Genomic DNA, 17,217 nt, shown 5'->3' on the forward strand with positions numbered 1-17,217 from the left:
GGGCTCCTTTAAGCGCGGCGGCGGCGGAGGAGGGAGCTGTCAGCGCTGGCCAATAGGAACTCGCGCCGCGCTCCCCGCCCCTTCCCTTCCCGCTCCGCCGCGATCGTCGCCGCATCCCCGATCCGGGCGCTTTCCGATTGGCGGGGCGGCGGGCGGCTCTCCGCTCTGATTGGCTTAAATGGACGCGGGGGCGGTACCTCCGCTTGGCCCCGCCTCCCGCGGGGTGGGCTGCGGCGCGGGGGAAGGAGACGCTGCCCTTCCGCGGCCATGGCGCGCGGCGCGGGGAGAGGGCGCCGAGCGGGGCCGCGCGCCCCCCCCGCCGCGGTGAGTGGTGCCGCCCGCGCCCGCTCGCGGGGACCGGGCCCACCGGGCCGCACCATCGGTAGTGGGGGGGGAATCAGGGGGGAGCGCCGAGCTGGGGACCCCCGGGTGAAGCCGGTCATGGGGGTGGGAAGCGCGGACGGTGCGGGCTCTCTGGGTGCGGGGGAGGCGGAGATGCCCCCGGGGTGAATGAATGCGGGGGGCCGGGGATGCAGCAGCGGTGCGAGGCACCCGAGGGCGCGGGGGGGATGCTCGGGGATGCGGGGGATGCTGCGGGGGTGCGGGAGCCCTTTCTGCAGGGCCCAGCGTGCTGCAGTGCAGGTGCGGGGCTCCCGTGGGACGCTCCCGCCGGGCCGGAGGGTTGAACCCCCAGCGCCCCGTGCCCACGGCGGGCAGGGCTGGGCGGAGATGCCCGGACAGAGGGGCTGCCTTGGTACCGCGCTGCCTGCGCTCCCTGTGCCGGTATGGGAACCCCAGGCTGCTTTCTGTGCCCAAAATCCCTCGCACTTCGCTCTTCCCATCCCTGCTGTGGCCGGGACGTTGTGTTTAACCTTGTGGGCAGAGCCCGTGTCCGGTGTCCGCTCCCTGCGGGCTCCCGCTGCCCGGAGAACATTCCGTAGGGTGCTCGGGGCAGTGGCTGCGGGCAGGGTGTCAGCAGGGCAGGGCTCTGGGCTCTGTCACCGGGACGGTGTCAGGAGGGACAGGGCTTTGGGCTCTGTCACCGGGACGGTGTCAGCAGGGCAGGGCTTTGGGCTCCGTCACCGGGACGGTGTCAGCAGGGCAGAGTTTTGGGCTCTGTCACCGCCTCTGGGGTCACACATCAGCGCCTTCTGTCGCTCTGTCCTTGACCCGAGCACATCCTTCCTGCCCAGCCCCGCTGGCAGCGGTGAAACCTCCTGGGCAAACCCCCTTTGGTTGGTGGCTCTCTGTGATGCACAGGAATCTGTGTGAAAGCAGAGTTTTGGCAACGAGAATGTGTGTAGGGTTGTTCGGGATAATTGGGGCTTTTGTCATATGGGGACTGCAAACAAAATCCCTCCAACCATGTGCAGCCAGGTCTGGTGTGTGTAGAAATCTCTGGGAGCTGTCAAATCCCAGGGTGCTGCTGCTGTAGAGCAGTTTGGGAATCTGTCCCCGTGGCTGGTAGGACAAACAAAGGAATTGCTGCTGATGATGAGAAGGTATTTTGGATTAGCTGCTCCAAGTGACTTGGAGTGTGTTTTGTAAAGTGCAGGAAGGAACAGGGCGGGTGCTCCCCTCACTCACCTGATTTTCGCCCTCTTCCTGCAGGAGGAGGATTGTTGGATGAAGGCCAGCCCCAGGACTCTGAGCCAGATGTCAGAGAAAAGTTGGATTCTTTTGTGAGCAGCTCACACAGCATCCACAAGTGCCCTTTTCCATTGTGGCTCCCGAAGGTGCCCAGATCCTGGTGCAGCCATGGCATTCAGAAGGACAGAGGGAATGTCCATCATGCAGGCCTTGGCAATGACCGTGGCTGAGATCCCCGTGTTCGTTTACACGACCTTTGGGCAGGTATGAGGAGCAGGAAGGGTTTTCCTGTCACATTGCTTGGGCTGGCTCTCACACATCTGGGTGAGATGGAGGCACAGTGGGACCTGGGCAGTTTGTGGGATTAGAGGAATTGCAGGGGGAGTTTGGGGTGGTGGAAGAGAGTTCTGAGTGGGTTTGGAGAGGAGAGAAAAGCACTTCCCACATCCCTCCCTGGGAGAACACCCAGGTTCAATCTTTCTCTTCATCAAAGGCTCTAAAAAAAGACTTGTCTTTTAAAGAAGGGTAATATGTTCCCCACTTGTAGTGATGCAGCACTCGGAGCAGTGAAGCTCAGCTTCACACCAGGCTTTCAGAGCTGAATTTGGGTAACCTGGATTGCATCTGTCCCAGGCTGTGTGCAGATTTTGCAGCATGTTTGGGCAACGAGGATCAAAACCCAAGTTCTCCAGCTCCTGTCAAAATGATGCTCCACAGTCTCTCTGCTGCTGTGTCTTAGTTATGTAGCAGAGGGCGTGTTTTATGTGTGAGCGGGTAAAGCCAAAGTTTTTAATGTTTAACACTGTTTTAAATTTATTTTTTTTAAAAAAGGGCAGCGAATTGACTTTTCATCGTTGCTCTTCCATTTCTTTTGTGTTTAAAGTCTGTGTTCTCCCAGCTGCGGCTCTCTCCAGGCCTGCGCAAGGTCCTGTTTGCCACAGCCCTGGGCACCGTGGCCTTGGCCCTGGCAGCTCATCAGCTCAAGCGGCGCCGCCGCCGAAAGAAGCAAATTGCTCCGGACAAGTGTGGCTTTAAACCAGGAGGCATCACAGTGCCCATCCTGCCAACCAGGAGGGTCTCCTCTGTGAAGAAAGGTTGGCCTCACAAAAAGGGGAAATCCCCAGAGAAGTGCTACAGGGAGCGATGGGGAGGTGTGGGGAGGGCTCAGCAAAACCATTTGTGTAGTGCTCCATTGTGGAATGAAGTGGGAATTCTGAAAAGCAGTGCCATGAGCTCGGGGTTTGGGGAGCAATGGGAGAGACTGAGCTCACAGTCTTGGGAACAAAAGGTGTCCTGATGTTTTCCCTGAGGTTTGTAGTTCCCATCCCCTTTCCATTACCAGGCTGCCCCAATAATAACGACCTGGGCATGCAGTGGCCTGGTTCTGCATTGATCTCGTGGTGTCAGTGCTCAGCTGAGGGGAGGGCAGGGTGGCCTGAGCCAGGCTGGGCAGTTGGGAGTGTCCATCCAGCTCTGTGGTGACTCCCAGACCTTGGGCACCACCTCACTTTAGGGGTAAGACTGACCCAGGCCCTCACAAAGCACTTTAGGGATTTAGGGATTTGTTTGGTGAAACATGAACATCAAGGGAGCAGTGTGCATGTTCTGCCTGTCCTGAGGGAAGCTGGAGGAGTTTTTGCTTGATTGTTTCCACTTGCCCCGTGCTATCCATAAGCAGTGAATACATTCCTCAGCCTCAGATCCCCACTGACTCCAGTCTCAGAGCAAAGTAAAGCCAAAAGGAGATCTGTGGCTTATTCTAGGTATTGGATACTGCCTTGCCCATTCACAGTTATACTGGACAAGGTGATGTTCCCCTCCCTATTCCCTTCTGCAGTCACCTGGGCCTAAAACCCTGTTTCTGTGTGACCTTCCCAACTGCAGGATACTCCAGCAGGAGAGTGCAGAGCCCTGGCAGCAAGAGCAACGACACGCTCAGCGGGATTTCCTCCATCGAGCCCAGCAAACATTCCAGTTCCTCCCACAGCCTGGCCTCGGTAAGGACCTGCTCAGCAGGGCTGGGACATGGCAGTGCACAGACTTGTCTGGAGATCACCAAGTCCTTGGGCTTGTGCTGGCCCTTTGGGGAGAACAGATTGCTCCAGATAATTGTAGGGCAGGTTCTGGTGTTAACCTTGCACTGAGTGTCTGGAATTTTTGGGGCCAGGAGCTCCAGGGTTCCTTGGCCAATTCTTTGGCCAAGGAGGAGTCTCAGAAGGGATTTTCCCTGTGGGACATGGCCAAGAACCCTTGGAGCTCTGTGTGACCCCCTCAGGGAGTTGGGCTGGGTTGTTTCTGGGTCTCACAGCAATGGGGAACTCGTTTGCTTCCCTCTGTGGTGGGGCTTTGGGTGGCCCAGCAGCCCCTTCCTCCTGTGCTGGGGCTGCTCACAGCTTGCTTTCTTCTAAAAACCAAATTAGCCACCAAAATCTGATCGCTCTGTTCAGGAAACAGCACAGGGTGAGAACACAGCCCAGTCATTCTGCCTCCTCCAAAGCCAAAGGAGCAGCCTATGAGTACAGGTAATTCAGGCTTAACCAGGCAGGAGAAGCCACCAGTGCTTATATCCACCTTTTGTGAGACCAAAACTGGAAGTATTTGTGTCTTCAAGACCTGTTCCACATCCCCATTGCTCAGAGTTAACATTCTGTTGGAGCAGGGGGGATAAGGGTGAACTTCTGCAAAGCCCTCCTTTGTCATTACCCTGGCTCAGAGGCTGCTTGGCAATGCTGGGGCAGGGAGAGGGGAAAAATCACCCCTTTGGAAGGAGCTGTTGGGCGCCAGCACTCCTCAGCACACGCTGCTGTTGCTGTTTTTGGTAGAGCTGAAGCAGCAGGGGCTGGCAGAATCCGTGCTGGCCGCAGTGTGTCTCCAGCAGGCGGCAGTGCCGGCTCGGCGCTGGGCGGGCACGGCGTTCCCTGGGGAGATGGAATGCGATGGGATGTGTCCATGAGCACCAGGCTCTGTCCAGCTCTTTCCCCTCCCTCCACAGGCACTCACATCCATGTGATTCCCCCGTGGCTTCTCAATTCACACAGATGCTGCCCAGATTTTGTATCACTGAAGTTCTTTAAATAAAAAGCAATCCATAATTAAATGCCTTTTTCCACTGCTGGTGCCTGGGTGGGGGTATCCCCACAGAGAGGCATCTGTTTCTGTACAGATGAGCTGACCCTGTACTTACAGTTTTTATATTACTTGGTGGAAAAAATCAGCTCATCCTTTGCACAACTGCAGGTTTTGCCTGAGCTCTCATTTGCTTCTCTTTGCCATCCAGTAAGTAAATTGGCAGCAGTGAACTGATGATTTGCAGTTCAGGATCTCAAGGTGATTTATTAACACTCCACAGGGATTGATCAATGGAGGCAGGACAGGAATTCAGCTGTCAGCTGATTATTGTAGCTTTTTTTGAGTACCAGGCTCATGTTTGGACGTCCTTCTGTAAGCCACAGGAAAACCCTGGTCACTGATAGTGGTGAATCCAGCACTTTATTGGGTCAGACTTTAGAAGACATTGATGCCTTGTGGGAAATTGGACAAAGCTGAACTGACACTGCTGTGTGGGTTGTAAGCTCAGCCCTCCCAGGAGAGGGTCTGGTTACAAAGAGGAGAGTGAGGATTCCCTTTGCCCTCTGGGGAATCCTCAGCTGTATTTTTTCTGGGAAACTGTTTCTTTTGCTTGGACTGTGCTTGCTTCCTTGCCACCTCCAGTGTTTTTTGTACAGGCAGCTGGAGCTGATGTGAGCTTTTCGTCAAAATCCTGAGGCTTTGTAGCCATTGCTCTGGAACTTTCCTGGGCTGTTTCCTCCATCAGATCTCTCCTTTCAGTGCTCATCAATAGAGGGGAGCACAAGGGGGAATAAAATGCCTTTGGTTTGATCTTGGCATCTCTAACCTTAAGAGAATTCAGAAGGCATTTGCTGCTCTCTGTTCCCCTCCTGCAGATGGTAGCAGTCAACTCCTCAAGTCCAGTTCCCCCAGGGATGTGGGAGGCCCAGGCCATGGGAGATGCTGGGGCCATTGGTGACTCCAGTGCAGAAAGCCTCTATGTTCAAGGTAAGCAGGCACAAGGGTAACATTGCTCTGGGGGGGTTGTGAATCACTGTGAGAGCAAGAAGGGGGTGAGAATTGACGCAGAACATCAGCAGCTCAATGTAGAGATCTAACAGAAAGATCCCTTCCATTCTCAGCTTAAACTCAAATAAAAATCCCATCTTCTCTTACAAAAAACAAAACATTTTTTGTCAGTGAATAATTTACTTCCAAAATACTGTTCTTGAGCAACAGGCTCATCTTGTGCAGACAACAGCATTTTGGCAGTAACATGGATGATGCTTTAACCAGTTTGGGGATGTTCTCCTCCTAATCCAAAGTAAACCATATTTAAACAGGAAATAAATAGAATATGTTTATTCTTTATTTTGGGATTTCCATCTTTGCTGGGTTGTCTGAGTGAGCAAAGACTCATCCTGTATCTCTTTGTTCCTGAGTGCCCCAGGACTCTCACAGCCAGTGTTTGGTTGGGTTTCCAGGCATGGAGCTGTTTGAGGAGGCCCTGCAGAAATGGGAACAGGCTCTGAGCATCAGGCAGAGGGACAGTGCTTGTAGCAGCACCCCTGTGCCCTGGGACAGCAGCAAACAGCAGGAGAGCATGTCTGAGAACATTTCAGAGGTAGGTCCCCACATGCTGAATGGGTGCTGGAAGCAGTAAACAGTGGGAGGTTAAAAGGAGAGCAAATTAAGGGCAGAGTCAGGCCAGACTCTGTTTAAGAGCTGTCTGTATCTGCAGCTTCCTTATGCAATGGGAGTGGGTGTTTTTAATTTCTTTCTCTTTTTAATACGTCTCGCCCCCTCATTCCCCAGCGCTTCCATCCACCTTCCAGCCTTGTGTCACTCACTGTCACACGTGTCCTCCCGTGGCACAGCCTGTGCTGAGAAAAGGCTGTGATGAATGCAGCTCTGCTCTGGCTGGCAGTGTTGTCTCTGTAACTTTTTAATGCATTTAAAATGCAGATCTTGATGGTCACTGCCACTTGTGGGAGCTGGGTGGAGAGCAGAGCCCAGCTCTGTGTGTGTGGATGAGGAAAGCAGTGGGAATTTGGAGATGTGTACCTCGCTCAGCCTCTGCAGCTGCAGAAATCAGGATTTTAGGACACCCCTTGCTGTCTGGGACTTGTGGACTGCACATGGAAGACCTGTGTTAAAGGAGATCTAAACTAGAATGGCTCAGTGACAGCCACAAAGCTAAAAAAAACCTGCTGTAACTCAGGACTGTGAAAGGAGCTGAACTCTGAACTCTCCAGGAGTTCTCACTGGAAAAAAAAAAAGTGTTCCCAGCCTTTTGTAAACAGAGTCTGGTGTAGTAAGTATGTGGGACATTTGTCTTTTGTGCTGGATCATATTTATCCAAGGCAAATCTGGATTCTGTTGTTGTTGGCTCTCCTTGAATGGCCCTGTAGTGTTTCTAAAACTGCCTTAAAACCAGTTGATTCATTATGAAAATAGATTCTGTGCTTCTTGCTAATGCTCCTGTCTTCTGGGTGAGATACTCATGCAAACATAGGGGCACGATGGCAAGATGATATTTAAGTCTTATTTTCCCCACACCTTTTTTTTTTTTTTTCATCTTCCTGTTGTTTATAGCAAACTTTGCTTATGCCCAGCACCTTAATCTGAATATTCTGTTATCCAGTTCTGGATATCCTGTTATATTCAACACAGGTTTCCTGATGTGATTTCTCCTGGAAGTTAGGCTAAAGTCAAAAGGCAGGAGATTTAAGTGGTGTCCAACTTAATAAAATACCTGTTTTTTGGGATGGCACGTTAAAGGTTTTTAGTTCTTTCTTCCCTTTTTAACAGGAAAACAAAATTATGAAGCTCAAAAGCCAGAGGGTTTGAGTAGGCTGTGTAGAAGCTTCCCTCCCCACGCATTATTAGCTGCATTGTAGGATTAATGACTCCTCTCTCTTTTTATTTTTAATCATTTAATCTGCAGACTGCAAATCCCATTTTTACTGAAAATTTCCTCCCGTATTTGTGCTGTGCAGTCTGTCTGTGCCCAGCTGGCTAACTAAGGGTGGCATTTCTGTGTGTTCCAGGAGGAGTCCCAGAAAAGGGAGTTTGCTGAGAAGCTGGAGTCCCTCTTGCACCGAGCCTACCACCTCCAGGAGGAGTTTGGCTCCTCTCTTCCGTCAGACAGCGTGCTGCTGGATCTGGGTAGGGCTGCAGTAAAATGCCAATGTCCTGCCTGGTTTTATGTCTTTTCTATAAGCCAGAAAAGAGACAAAGTGGGAGTGGAAGAGAGCGCAGGAGCTAAGAGGGATGTTGGTCCATGAACTCCATGTGGTTTCTTTCTCTCCTCCAGAGAAGACTTTGATGCTTCCACTGGCAGATGGGTCCTTGCGGCTGCGGTCGGATGATGAGGACAGCTCCACTTCAGAGGATTCCTTCTTCTCTGCAGCAGAGGTGACTGAAGTGTCACCTGTGTGTCACAGCCCGGTGGCTTGGAGGGAAGGCACAAAGGCAGCACAGCCAGACACATCTTGGGAGAGATGATCAAACACAGAGCAACAACGCCTCAGGGTGGGAGGTTCATGATGGATGTTAGGAAAAGGTTTTAATGAGGGGGATTAGGCAGGCTTTTCCAACCAGCACTTCCACGTTGTCTTCTGATCCACTACAGAAAACATGCAGTAACAGCTAGGGAAGTGCTGTTATCCACGTAAGATGGCTTGGTGGTGTAAATTTTATGGAATATTGAGCAGTGTCAGAGCTAACTTTTAGTGAAAAGTGAAATATCTTTGCATGAAACTGTTGTCACTGACAAACTCTGCTAGCTGAAGGTTCTCTGAAGAAGGCCCACCTTGCTTGTGTGCACTCGCTTGCGTGTTTGCAAATATTTAATGAGCTCATTTTGTTCTTCCCATATCTCTTGTTACCTCTACAGCTCTTTGACTCTCGCCCCTTTGAGCAAATGCCATTCCACCTCTCCAAGCCAGTGGCAGCATATGAAGAGGCTCTGCAGTTGGTGAAAGAAGGGAAGGTGGCGTGCCGGACGCTGAGGTGAAGAGCCAGCTGGAGCTGTGGGACCTGGTGTCCCCTGGGGCTCTGTGAACACATCATCTGCCTTTGAGCAGCCCCATAACCAGAATACCTCATGGGGGTCATAAAATCACAGCATCCTTCCTGCTGGTTCAGCCTTCCCAGGGAATTAACCCCAGATTTTAGGGATTCACAAGTTAAGAAAGAGTAATTGTCCCAGGAAATCAATGATAGGAAGTGTGACTGTTCTGGGAGGCTGGCATAGTCCTGTGCCAGCCTGGCAGAGCTGCTCTGTTCCTCCAGGGAGCTGGATAAAGGGAATGTGACTGTTCCTTCCTCCTGAGCACAGACTGGGAATGTAGTTTTTGGTTTGTAGGGGACCATAGTTGTAGGAACACCAACATCAGAACTGGAATTTACACAATTCTTCCCCTTTCCCTCTAGGACGGAGCTCCTTGGCTGCTACAGTGACCAGGATTTCCTGGCAAAGCTGCATTGTGTCAGGCAGGCATTCCAGGTGAGAATGGCTCCCAGGTTTCCATGGCACATGGCTGTGCAGTTTTGTTTCCCAAGTTTCAGCTTGTTAAAGGTTAACAACACTGCTGTGTGCAGCATTGCACTGCTTCATGTCTTGCCCTTTGGGTTTTTTTTTCCCCAGCTTACAATTTGAGGGTGTGTAGGTGCTCACAAGAGACATCTGTGTTCCCTTTGCAGGAACTGCTGGAGGATGAAAGCAATCAGCTGTTTTTTGGGGAGGTTGGGAAGCAGATGATGATAGGACTGATGACAAAAGCTGAAAAGGTAGGAAGTTTGTGTAACACTGAACTGTGTCTTGAGCACCGGGATACTTGTTCTCCCATCCCAACCCAGAGCTTTTCCAGTGTGTTGAAGAAGAGAACTTCATCTGCATGATGATGATTACTGTGATGTTGATGTCAGCTCAGGTCCAAGTAGTTAAACTGGTTTGTTTTTCTGCTCTTCCAGAATCCCAAAGCTTTCCTGGAAAGCTACGAGGAGATGCTGCGTTATGCCTTGAAGCAGGAGACCTGGCCAACCACTCAGCAGGAGCTGGAGGGAAGAGGGGTTGGTAAAAACATTGTCTTTACAGAGCTGTAGAGGAGATAGAAGATAATCCTTGCCCAGATAGATTGTGGAATTCTCATCCCAGGGCAGGCTGGATGGGGCTTGAGGAACCTGGTTTAGTGAAAGATGTCTCTGCCCACGGCAGGGGGTAGAACTGGATGGTTTTTAAGTCCCTTACAAGCCAAACCACTGTGATTATATTACAGTGCATATGTAGGAATGGCCCAGGTGTGAAAGACCTGCTGTTAAAATATGATTACATTGACTTCAGCTTCTTACATCTTCTTGCTCGAAACCAAAAGGTCCCATCTCTCTTTTTAAAACCTGTTCCCCTTACAGACTGTTCTGCTCCCTGACAGGTGGTGTGCATGAGCTTCTTTGACATTGTGCTGGACTTCATCCTCATGGATGCTTTTGAGGATCTGGAGAACCCTCCCTCCTCGGTGCTGGCCGTGCTGCGCAACCGCTGGCTGTCCGACAGCTTCAAGGAGACGGTGAGTGAGGCAGGGAGGGCTGCTCTGAGTGTGAGACCAGTGCCAAGGCCAGGAAAGTGCACAACCTCATCTTTCCCAGCTGAGCTGAATTCTCTCTTTATAATTGCCACGCTTTCCTGAAGTTCTAAACAACAGCCTTCTTGTGCATGGAAATTGTTTACAGGAAAGCTTCCCTTATTTTGAGAGCATCTGGCTGGCAACCAGACTTATGGCTCTAGGGGATTTTTATCAGTGATGCCATGGAGATGTTTAAAGATGACAGCACCTATTTTTATGAATGAGAACAAAAGGGGCACAATGTAGGGGAAAATATATGGGTTTTAGCATGTGGCCATTCATTCTGGCAGTACCTCAGCATACACTGAAGCTCAAATTGCAAAGCTTTCCTTTAGTTCTGCCCCCCAGCTGTATTTTAAGACTGATTAGTTTGATAGATTGAGAGTAAAATGGCACTTTGTAACAGCTGTCTGCTTACAGAGGATTGTGGGCTGTTGGGCAACTATGTCAGATCATATTAACAATCTTCAAAAACCCTTAGGCTTCTCTGGAATGGATCTGAAGTGGCTAAATCTGCTTCCAGTTTGCTTTAATTTTGTCATTTTAAAAGGTTTTGACACAAAAGAGTGACTGCTTTGATGTTTTGATGACAATGTGTTGGTAAACTTTGGGTTTTTTTAAATAACCCGAGTAACTAATGGGCTCTCTCTGTTAATTGTAGGCTCTAGCAACTGCTTGCTGGTCAGTTCTGAAAGCAAAAAGGAGGCTTCTGATGGTAAGTAAATTTAATGAAAAGGGAAAGAATCTAATGTATTTGGGGCTGAAAAGAGAACACATAGATCTTGACAAAGTGTGAAATCTTAGGTGGTAGAAGACTGAACAGAGTCAGGTTCTTTGTGGTGCTTTAGAGCCCTGGGGTCCTGCAGTCACTGCTCCAGTGCTATGCCAGTATCTTATTGAATCAGTCTGAGTGCATTCTCCCTTTTTCTTAATGTGAGGATTCAAACAACAGTGTTGCCTGTCTGGAATTCCCTCTCCCTGCTCACAATACTGTAGGAATGGCCACAGACCCCAAACAACAAGGGACTGCGCCTGAATTGTGCTTTCCTTGCTGGCAGCAAAAGGAAGGTTCCACTCCTGCACTGCTCCACTTCCCAGTGCTGATGCTAATTAGCCATTACTTGATGAGTTTCACTTAAGTCTGTGACTTCCTAAAGTATCACAGCAGATGAGTTTATGGAGCAGGGGAACAGGAAGCCACAACTTCACAACCCTGGTTTTGCCACAGGGTCTGTGGCCTCTGGCAATTTTTCAGCTCAATCCCACAGCCAGCTGGTGTGACAGGGTTTGGCTCCTGAGATGGCACAGAAAGAAATTAGAGAATTGGAAGCTCTACTGGTGCTGTCATGCAGTAGCTCTGCCTTGGATATTTGCATGTCCTTTCCTGGCCTGGTCAGCAAATTATAAATAGAAGCTATAAAGGCTGGCTGGTGATTGCTTTTAATTTTCTTCTGTTCATTTTCCTCTTGAAATAGCAATTTAGAAACATGAAGATAAAAAGCTCTAGGCATCCTTCAAGGGATCTGAAAGATAAATGTAGTTTTGCAGGAAGAGATGTTCCAAATAGCTCTTAACTTCAGATACTGAAGCTTTCTGGCAGGGAAGTTGGTGGCTGATATGGAAGAAGCTGCTAATTCTGTCTGAGAATGAAGACCAACTAATTCTGTCCTTCCCTGTGACAGGTACCAGATGGCTTTATCTCTCATTTCTACTCCGTATCGGAGCATGTCAGTCCTGTTCTAGCCTTTGGTTTTCTGGGGCCCAAGCAGCAGCTATCTGAAGTCTGCAGTTTCTTCAAGGTGAGGCGTTTTTTGTGTGCCTCATCTGTGTGGGACTCCTGTCTGCTGGCTTCAAGCGGGAGACACCCCCACACCTCCTACCCAGCAAAAGCTGCTGCTGTGTGCTCTTGGTGGCAGGTGAAGGAGGTCTGACCGTAACCTTCCTTTTCTTGCAGCACCAGATCGTGCAGTACCTGAAGGACATGTTTGACTTTGACAACGTGAGGTACACCACGGTGCAGCTGCTGGCAGAGGACATCCTGCAGCTGTCGCGGCGGCGCAGCGAGATCCTCCTGGGATATCTGGGCACCGAGAGCGCCCCGGAGATGAACGGCGTGCTCCCCGCGGAATCCGAGCCGCTCAAGGACGAGCTCATCTGATGTCACTGCAGGAAAACACTTTTGTACAAGGACCTTTTCCTCCCAGACATGGATAAAAACTACCTGCAAAGTGCAGCGGTGGCAGCAAGACTATGTGAGCACACAGCAATCTGGTGGGACCTTCTGCTTTTTGTAGCCAGTAGTGTTTGCTGGGATGGATCCAGGACCACTTGCCAAGTTATGGTTTGAGTTTCTTCTTTGTTCCACCTTCCTGTCATTATTATTACTTTCAATGTTTCATATATACATTGTGTCCTGAACTGCCCGAGCCCAGATTTTTGCCCAGTTCTCCTGAATAGGGCAATGGATGTACCTGTTTTGCCTTTGTGTTTTCTGGGAGGTGAATCCCTGGCGTTTACGATTGTGTGTGGGAACAGGAATATTGTTGGTAAATTCTCCACTTGACCATTAGCTTCTCAAGGAGGCTTTGCTTGCTTTGGGATTTTTATCACTGTTCTTCTCTGCTGTGTTCCTACAGACACTAATTACTGCTGATTTGTACCATAAGTGTGATAACATATGCAATGTGACTAGCAAAGATTTCTTTCCTGGGGAGGAAGAAATAGTTCTGTAAAGCACTGAAGTAAAATGCAGACTTTTGTAAGGAGTCTGAAGCTCTGGGGAAACTGGTCTGTTCCCTTGGTACTGCTGCTCTTTGGAGACCAGATGACGAGCTCTGTGTCCTGGTCATCCTTGCTTAGGAGGTTGCTGAGGTTTATGTTTGCCCCTAAGGCAGGTTAGTGTGAGGAGGGGGGAGGATTTGCATCTTGCCTGTGCTTGCACTAAGTCTTTGACACCCATCAAAGTGCCTTGCTGGATTTCAGAATGAGCCAGCAGCAGCTTTTGCTGGGTAGGAGGTGTGGGGTGTGTACAAGCAGGGGGAAGGGGTAATAACGTGGTGCCTATTGCTGTTGTGCACAGGGTAGTGAGAGGTGTAGATGCTGGATGTGAGGTTATGTGTGTGGATAGTTGGAGAGCTGGGATCAAGCTTCTAGAGAGGAAATGACTCTTTACAGTCTGTCAGTTCTAAGAAATACAGCATAGTTTTGGGTGATGATCAGATGTATCTGTGTAAGGTAGTGCTTCTCAAATGCTGTGATCCTGACTGCCCAGCCAGCTCCTGGAATGTGGCTGCTTTGGGATGTGAGCTGAGCTGAATACTGGTGTAGGACAGCAGCAGTGGAGCGTGCTGGACTTAGTGAATCATTAAAATCACAGAATAATAGAATATGCTGAGTTGGAAGGGACACATCAGGATTGAGCCCAACTTCTGTCTCTGTACAGGACACCCCAACATTCCCACCATGGGCTGAAGGAGCTGCCCAAACTTCTTGAACTCTGTCAGGCTTGGTGCTGTGAGCGCTTCCCTGGGGAGCCTGTTCAGTGCCCATCCACCCTCTGGGTAGAAAACCTTTTCCTGATATCCCACCTAAACCTCTCCTGACTCAGCTTCACGCTGTTGACTTGAGGCAGTCCTGGCTTGCAGGACTGAGGTTTGCAATGATTTGCTGAGTCCTCTGTGTGTACAATGCCACAGATAAAAGTAGAGATCCAGCCTGTGCCTTCTTCTATTTTAGTCCACATACAGGTCCAAATCCAACCCTGGGAATGAGGAGGTCTTCAGGACTTGCACAAAAACATGAGCATCACTGTTTTTGTTCCAGACTGATTAGTTGCCCCTTGTGCCTGTTCTGGGTGAAAGACACTGGGCTTACCCGGATGTATTTTTGCAAGTGGAAAAAATATGTAAGAATCTGGAATTTCCATATGAGTGGAAAGTCAGTGTGTGGGCTTGGAGAATACAAATGCTTTTCTTCCTCTTCAGATATCTAATGTGGATTCTGCTGGTAAAAGCAGGAAGGAAATAAACAGAGAAAAAAAAGTAAACAGGAGGATGTAAAAGGAGCAGATAAATGTGCTGTGCCATGTGTTTTAGGGGCACCCTCCCTGAGCAGGGAGGTGGGACCAGATGACCCACTGTGGTTCCTTCCAACCTGACCCTTCTGTAGTTCTGTGATTCCTTGAAATGCTCCTGAGTTGTTTGCAGGGGGTGCGTGTAGAGCACAGTAACATCTGGTGCTCTGTAAGCACATCAGACTGATGTGGCTTATCCTGGAAACCAGATTAATGCAATAAACAGGACAATGCTGAGGCAGAAATTAGGAGCAGCTGCCCCAAGTGAGGCTGCGTGGAATAAACTGTTATGAGAAGGCTTTAAGAGACAGCAGTTGAAACTAGGAAGGGTCTCTGAGGTGTCTTGCTCCTGGTAGTGTGCAGGAAGAAAAGAAATGGAGAATGTTGTATTAGCATGACACACCTGCTACATGTAAGCTGTGATTCAAAAGTATGATATATTCTGAAAGCAAGTTACTTTGCCAAAAAAATAATGTTGATAGTGCTTTGTGCTCCTGTATGGCTGGTTTAGAAGAAAGTCACTTCAGCAGCTTTTGTATAGTGGTTAAAAAGATGCTAAAATGTGAAGATTAATATAATGAGATGGACTGTAATTCTAAACAATCAGTGCTGTTAAATTTTGTTTTGTTTTTAGTGTTGTTTTATGTGTATTTATTTACTATTTTGAGTGTCTTTGTCCTCAGTTCTTGGGCAGCCTGCCTGTTTTGTGTACACACAAAAACACGGGCTGCTGACTTTGGGCTTTTGCATCCTTGTGGGAGAGGATAGTGAAACAGGGTCCCCCTGAAGCAAACACTAACTTGCACTCTGGCTTTTTAAGCTGAGAAATTGTAAATTCCTTATCAATCAAATGAAGAAAGACTGTTTTATTACAGCTTGATGCTTTTCCTTCGCCCTTATTGCAAGTAGGTTACACATCCCTCCCAGTGAAGGTAAAGAGGAATCTGCCTCAGGAACATCCTCAGCTTCTGGAAGGTCGAGTTCTCCGCCTTCTCCCACCAGCAGTGACTTGATCCTGCAGCAGCCAAGGATGTTTGCCGGGACAAACTGGTTTTATCTTTACTGGGATGGATGTTAAACTTCTCTACACCTCCCCCTCACTTCATCGCTGCTTTTTGTCCATCCCCAGTCCCAGTGTAGCTCAAGAGGAAAAGCAGAAAGGGGTCTGCAGCCTCTGGAGGGAACTTCAGGGATCAGGAGGTTGACAGGAGCTGTCCCTGTGGAAGAAGCTTTCCCTGGCCTGAGCAGTGGTGTCACTGCTGTGTTCAAGTCCTTCCACTGATCCCACCCAGAGCAGGGCCCAGCCCAAAAGCTGACTCTCCTATTCACCTGTATTGCAGGGTAGAGTTAAAGGGTGTGATGGAACACCTGCCTGCCCTCTGGCTTCCTGAGATCCCTAGAAAACCCTTCCCCAGCAAATTGTGTTTAGCAACAGAAATTCTTCAGTATTAGCAGCAGCTCTGTATTGGGGTAGAACCCCTTGAGATAAGATGTTCACCTTTTTTCATGATGAACTCTTATTCTCAAGGGGTTAAATCATCCTGGGCTGACATTTGCAAGATTTTAACACTGATGGGGATTTAAAGTGGCTTAGCAGCAATGAAATAAAATCCCTCAATAGTGTCTGATGCTTAAACAGAATTTAAAATATGCATGACTTTCATTTTTTATGTGGAGGTTGTAACAAGCTTCACCAGAGGTTAAAGTACATCCTTGGTACTTTAGTGTGTATGTAGAGACTATGCCAGATGGCTCTAGGAGGGTCTTTATGGTCTTTAAAGCACATTAATAAAAAAATTATGAGGAAAAATCTGCCTTGTATCTACAAGATCAGTGTGGCTTTGAAGAGCATGACTTGTGTTGTCTCATACAGGGAAGTGGGAAGGCAGGATTTTATTTATCCCTCTTTAGTAGAACATTCCTTTGCCATATCTGAAACTAATGAATGTAAACTTGTGCCTATTTTTTTCTTGATTTCCTAAAGGTGTAAAAATCTGATCTTGTTTTGCTTTTATCTTTTTCTTTGCAGCTAATTTTTTAAAAATATCTTTAATCTTAGGATGTGGGCATTACAAGTAAAATAAAACTTTCCTTCATGATTGTGGTTTTTGTTCCTAAATTTCCTGGAGAAACATGCTAGAAACTCAGTCTTTGGTTTCTTATTTAGGTGACAGTTGTGGTGGCACCTCTGCTGCTAGTGATGGTATCAAACATCTTGCTGTTCCTAGGGCTAAAATGAGGAACTTGAAAGGTTTAAGTGTCAAGTTAAAGGGTTTGATTGCATGGGGAATCTTCCTGGCTCTGCTGAAAAGTCCACAGATGAAGAGGGCTATAAAATAAACAAAACTCCTTGTACTTTGAGCTGTGGTTGGAAAACTGTGGGGTTTCATTTTTCAGATTTTTCTGTGGTGGTTTGGCTGTGTTGGGGTGTGGTGTTGAGTAGGCTGTGATGAAGAGATAATAGAAATCCCAATGAGGAGCAGAACCTCTTAAACATTGTCCAAGTTCCTGCAGCATTTACCAGCTTCCCAAACTCTGTGAAACCCAGACTACAGCCTGTGGGTTGGTATCAGAGCTGCTTATCTGCTGAGCAAGGCAAGAAAATCATCTTCTTGCTCTCCTGAAACAACTACAGTGGATTTAAATACTTTCATTTTCAAACGATAAAGAAACCAGACTGAATCAGATTGACTGATTCTTCCACAGTGATTAAAATTTCATCCCTACGCTTAAAAATAAAAAAAGTAAAAACGTGTCTCTGTTAGCATGAATGCAAGCCTGTCATGAACTCGGATATATGCAAATAAAATGTTCATGGATAGGAAAATTTTTGTCTCACGCCACACCCTGATCATTAGCTGAGAGAGTTAAAAGGAGTTT

The 17,217-nt window shown here is 48.7% G+C and overlaps 1 protein-coding gene across 1 annotated transcript; it reads left to right on the top strand.

Moving 5' to 3' along the window:
* The first annotated feature begins 235 nt into the window (after window positions 1-235).
* Window positions 236-16,436, top strand: MIGA2 (mitoguardin 2). The gene is made up of 16 exons (XM_063175020.1): window positions 236-324; window positions 1,612-1,854; window positions 2,474-2,684; window positions 3,475-3,587; window positions 5,535-5,646; window positions 6,123-6,262; window positions 7,689-7,806; window positions 7,955-8,055; window positions 8,537-8,652; window positions 9,076-9,148; window positions 9,346-9,432; window positions 9,616-9,714; window positions 10,074-10,208; window positions 10,927-10,980; window positions 11,948-12,064; window positions 12,220-16,436. The coding sequence occupies exons 2-16, from the start codon at window positions 1,759-1,761 to the stop codon at window positions 12,421-12,423; spliced, it is 1,776 nt and encodes a 591-aa protein (XP_063031090.1). The 5' UTR covers window positions 236-324; window positions 1,612-1,758; the 3' UTR covers window positions 12,424-16,436.
* The last annotated feature ends 781 nt before the right edge of the window (window positions 16,437-17,217 follow it).

The sequence above is a fragment of the Melospiza melodia genome, chromosome 22, assembly GCF_035770615.1.
Source record: "Melospiza melodia melodia isolate bMelMel2 chromosome 22, bMelMel2.pri, whole genome shotgun sequence".
NCBI lineage: Eukaryota > Metazoa > Chordata > Aves > Passeriformes > Passerellidae > Melospiza > Melospiza melodia.

What these genes read in the sequence shown, in the direction of transcription:
- MIGA2 (XM_063175020.1), top strand. Translation starts at nt 1,759, where the DNA reads ATGGCATTCAGAAGGACAGAGGGAATGTCCATCATGCAGGCCTTGGCA. An exon ending in TTTACACGACCTTTGGGCAG is followed by an intron (nt 1,855 to 2,473) that starts GTATGAGGAGCA and finishes TTGTGTTTAAAG; the next exon opens with TCTGTGTTCTCCCAGCTGCG. An exon ending in CAAAAAGGAGGCTTCTGATG is followed by an intron (nt 10,981 to 11,947) that starts GTAAGTAAATTT and finishes TCCCTGTGACAG; the next exon opens with GTACCAGATGGCTTTATCTC.